At 43.3% G+C, this 4,980-nt stretch overlaps 2 protein-coding genes across 8 annotated transcripts in view; both read right to left on the bottom strand.

Annotated features, from left to right (window-relative positions):
• LOC107263885 overlaps positions 1–4,980 on the bottom strand; it is a 41,311-nt gene that overhangs the window by 8,398 nt on the left and 27,933 nt on the right. The gene's annotated exons all lie outside the window — the stretch shown is intronic.
• The window catches only part of LOC107263892 (interferon regulatory factor 2-binding protein-like B), an 11,139-nt gene continuing 8,023 nt past the window's right edge, over positions 1,865–4,980 (bottom strand). Inside the window, exons 3-5 of one of the 2 annotated variants that reach the window (XM_025081257.1) lie at positions 4,601–4,790; positions 4,209–4,402; positions 1,865–4,113 (exon numbers count right to left, since the gene is read on the bottom strand). In XM_025081257.1, coding sequence (XP_024937025.1) covers positions 3,973–4,113; positions 4,209–4,402; positions 4,601–4,790 — 525 coding nt within the window. In that variant the 3' untranslated portion in view covers positions 1,865–3,972. Of the gene's footprint in view, positions 4,114–4,208; positions 4,454–4,600; positions 4,791–4,980 lie in introns of both variants that reach the window. The other variant, XM_015731562.2, reaches the window with a different exon arrangement.

Consider the following 4,980-nt stretch of genomic DNA (forward strand, 5'->3'; position numbering starts at 1 on the left):
CCCCCCCTGGCCCCCGGCCCGGCGATTACAACACAACACTGCAGATGACCTAGCCTATACCGGCCATACGTAGCACGAATATCGTGCCAAGCCACTGTGCCAAAGTTAATGTCATTGCTGCACGTGCAGCTGCAGCAGCCAAAGTATCTTAAAAGCCTGGCTTCTTGAATTAAGGTTATCCTCGATATGCTTTTATGTTGCGATAATTTGGTGGTGCCCACAGTGCACTGGGGTGGATGCACTTTTGAGAATGGCCACTAGGTTCATGAGATAAGTGGCGCTAGGATAAGGTTTGAGGTTATTGGATGATTTACATGAAACGGTGCGCCGTTACGTTGCTGCACGCATGGGATTCAAATGAATTAACGACTTCGTGGAATTTTGTTACACATCAACACATATATTTTTGCTTTTTTTTTGCTTCTTGCATACATACGATAAACAGTAGTGTTACGCGTTTCCTCAAAGTATATGGTACACTAGAAAGTCTTCGTTATCCGCTACAACGATTGCTATTCGACGTATTGTTTTGTTGGTATTTATGTGTTTTCACTTTGTGGTAGATAGGGGAAGGATTATCAGTGAGGTGGGGTAGGTAAGGGGCGTTCGTAAAATCGTCATAGAAAACCAAATGGGATCGTGTGAGAATGGATCTGGATTTCAGGGTATTTTCAGATGATTTCAATTCTTTTTCTCTTCCTTTTTTTTTCACTTGTCGGTTATGTGGAGTGTTCGGGAAGACGTGCTTGTTTCCGTACTTTGTTGCGCCTCTGGAAGCGACATGTAATACTTGAAAGTGCTGGACTCCAGAAAGAACTTTATACCTGATATACGAATACTTAGTATTTGTATCGTTTCGCTTAAATATGAAAGAAGTTCAGGGAGATCCCACGTCTTGTATTATAAGGCCTCCGGAGACGCAGCCATGTCGTTACAAATTTTTTCTATATATCCAAAGTGTACAATCTTATTAAATACAAATATATTTCTTTGTCCGTGGTGACAGTGTCTGCCACCGCGGCCGCCTGTCGAAGCGAATAATTGTCACAAGAGGACAGAAAGCAATTGCGGTACATATTTTTAAACGAAATCTCACAGTGAAGAAAAGACCAAAATTCAACAAAAACAAACCCTCGCCGAGGAATTCCAGTAAACCGATGCAGGAAAGCCGTATGCCCTCGCGGAACAAAAAATACAAGATAGTGAACCAAGAAGAAAGCGGGTTCTTCCGCTCTTCATTTTACGCGGGTAAATTTCAAATTCTCTCTCGTCTCGACCTTGTGAAACATAGGAACCTAACCAATGAGACACTGTGACGTCAAAAGAGAAAAAAAATCAGGTCAAATAACTCAAAAAAATATCAAGACACTCTTGCATCCTTGATTTCGGATTGACACGTTAGTTTCTTTTTTCTCTCTCTTGACAAGCGCAACCCACGGTCCTCTTGCTCATATTTTTGCTTCCTTTTTTTTTTCTTCGTTCGGTATCATTATTATTATTGTTATTACTAGTCGCTTTGTCGTTTCGTTATCGAACGAACGTAATAAAAAAGAAAAAAAAAAAAAAAAAAATAGAGAGAGAACGCACGCTATTCGCGTGGTGAGAGTACTCGGCGCTGCCAACTGAGCGGGTCTGGCGACGTCGACGTCGACTCTCACCGCGATCGACGCTTCCTCTATACGCTTACATATCTAAATCGCTTCGCCTCGTCGCATTGCGTTTATACAAATATTTACAAAAAAGAACTGGACGCCTCTCTACCGGGGGTTTGCCTACGTGCGATGCGCGCGTTCTTGAGAAAAAAAATATATTGTATATGTATATATTTACCCCGGTCGTCCAGCAAAATTTCTTATCGTTCGTCGTGTTTTTCTTCTTCTCTACTGTTACACGTTTTTTTTTTTTTAATTCCTCGTCTCTTTCTTTCAACATCGTCATCACTTTTAATTAACTTTTCAGACATAGCGAGTGTGTGGTTCCTATTTGACGGGCGTACCTCTTTTTTTCATCGGGAAAATGAAAAACCAAAAGGCCCTCACTTAAAATCTAGCGCTTTTAAACTAAGGAAAGAGAAAGAAGAAATTAGAGCGACAGTCTGTGGAGAGACAGGATAAGATCAGGAACAGCGAGAGTCTCTGGTGGTCTGTTTAGGGAATTTGAGGGATTCGACAGAAAGATAAATAAACGGCCAAGAAGACATATCGGATACGTGTCCACGTGACGCAGCGTACGGGCCACTTTGAACGTCGTTGGCTGCTATTTTCCGAATGTCAGCGTAAACGCTAATGCGCAGGCGCGACGTAACTTTACAGAACGTATTCAGAAGCAAGTGTAAGAATAAGTCCTAAAGCCAAAGACCAATATCTCCAACGAGGAAGAGAAAGAGAGATGCGAAAGAACGAGATAGTAAATAATTTAACGACAATATGTGAAAACGAAAGTGAAAAGAGAAATGAAGGAAAAAGAGAAGAAAAGAAAAAGAAAACGATAATCTTTGTACATTGAAAAATGGTTACTCCTTTATAATCATATATACGTTTTATTAATAATATATAATATGTACACATATACATAATGTACAAGAAAACCCGCCGCGTTGGGTTTCGAAATGTTTCACCGTGCTTATGTGATACAACGAGCAAAGTAAAAAGAGAGAGAGAGAGAGAGAGAGTAAATGTAAAATCCAAAATTTCAGAGAGGCGGCAGTTAAAAAATCGAAATTATCCGCCAGGCGTCAGGACGCCGAGGTTTTTTTTTGGACGCTACGCGAGACGGCGAGGCAGATTTTTTTCTAGCCGCGGAAATGAGAAAATAAAAAAAAACAAAGTGTTCGGTAAACGGGAAGAAAGAGTGAAAAGTGTGTTCTGGGGTGTTCATGCATATCACAAACAAGGGTAACGACGTCGGAAAACCGTTTCTGCCGAAGAAAGAAAAGAAACTAGTTCTTGTCATTATCAAAGTAAAAATAGAAAATGTAAAACAGCATGAAAAATAATGCCAGCGCCACGTTCTGGCTGTAAGCGGCGTTTAATGTATCATAATGTTGTAATGCGTAATGCGTATTCTGGGTGTACGCCCAAATGAGCGATTAAAAGGCGCGTACTGGCGCATCGTGAATACGAGACCAGAGCAAGAGAGTGAGAAGACAATAGAAATTGGTATAAGGCAATGAAGCCTAAGTACAAACCCAAAGAGGGCACAAATATCGAACGCACATGCGTATTTTGCTTTCCCTACTTCGAAAAATCCCTAAAATTGGCAGAAAAAAAAGACGAAGTGTGCTTATAGCGCGCGCGTCTCCTGCAGTTTTTTTTTTCTTCACGTCATCCTCCAATTATTCTCTTTTAATTTTTGTTCTTACATGCATCCTTATCCTCCTGAGCTTCCTTTCAAGATCTCTGCAAAAAAATGCATCTTTGTACATTCTCCGCTACATTATATGTACACAGAACCAGTGCCAGCGTGCAAAGTTGCCGAAGACTTCTGCTCAAAACCAATCAAGAACTGTCAATGCGACGCCCACGTAACTTTTAATCGACGACCATCAATTTCTTAAGTCGCTCCTAATTTTTTGTCCAATCACATAGATAATCACTTATTCGTCTCTTAGTAATTATTCCTTTTGCTTCGTTTCGCATCTGTTAATCGTTACTTTGGACCGCGAGACAGCAGCTTAAACCAAATAGTCGATACTTCCGTATTCGCGAATCAATGAGAGAGAGAGAGAGACGTAATCTTTTAATGCCATCTCCAGTAATCGCCATTACGGAATCTCGCATGGATTCTCTAATCTCACCGGACAACGTCTTCGGCTCGAGTCTCAGTCGTTTGACTCTGGGAGCCCAACCATTTACGAGCGTAACCAAAAATTCTTTGGCGAACCTTCACGGTTCCACCAAAAACACATCCCCGACGTGTTTCTATCGGGGACGAAAAATTTGAGCCTTGACCTTTCTCTTTCGATAAAGGCCCTTAAGTTTCCCGTTCCTTCTTCACCTTGAGACCGGAACCCGTGGTGTCCTCCCCAAGTATAGTGGCAATCTCGCCCTGCATGAAAGCCCAGGGTACTTGGCTGTTCGCCAGTGGACATTTCTCGCCACTTGGACAATAGACCTGCCGAAGTGAAAAAGGCTCAAATTAAAAATAAGGAAGGAACGACGATCCACCGGAATTAAATAACAGTAAGATGACGACGACGATCGACATACCTCAGAACCAGCACCCTGTCTCTTGATGCTCTCCCGACTACAAGGGAAGCAGAACTTGTGATGTGGCACGCTGGGACACTGAACGAAGTGGGTGTCCTCCAGCCGTTCCTGGCACAGGGTGCACTTGAGGGTCGGTGCCGAGACGTGTTCGGTGCCAGCAGCTTGAGCAACAGCACCCTCTGAGGACGTTGTCACTGTCGTAGAAGACACATGCCTTGAGCCGCTTGATCTTCTACCCGACGACCCTGTAGCGACATTACACCATATTGTCTTTCAACTCTAACCCCGGATTTGGTCGTTCTCTTTTTCTTTCTTTTTCTTTTTCTTTCTTTTTTGTCTTTTTTCTTTTTTTTCGGGCTCGCTCTTGATATTCCATATATACCCAGACTAACCTGAACTGTTTGGGCTGTGCTGAGATCCTCTCGATGCGCTCCGCTGCTGCTGGGCGTTAGCTGCGGTCGTAGGTGGACTCCTGCTGGTGGGACTTGGATTGTTTGGCGGCTGTGGCACTGGTTCTGGAGACGTCAGGTTGTCAGCGACGGACATTAGGGCGGCCATCGGCGACGGACCGCTCGCTGTTCCCTGAAAGCGTAAGAATTTAACAAATTTGAATCGGACCAGAGCACACAACAGCGCGTGGCCGCCGATCAGGACGGAGGCGAAAGATCACCATCCCCTTGAGGCGAAGCTTCGAAGCCCACGGACAAGTTAAGCGGAGTAATGATTGACGAGAGGAGTCCCTTTGACGATTTTTAATGACTTGGTATGGATA

Source organism: Cephus cinctus, unplaced genomic scaffold, assembly GCF_000341935.2.
Source record: "Cephus cinctus unplaced genomic scaffold, Ccin1 Ccin1_scaffold0168, whole genome shotgun sequence".
NCBI lineage: Eukaryota > Metazoa > Arthropoda > Insecta > Hymenoptera > Cephidae > Cephus > Cephus cinctus.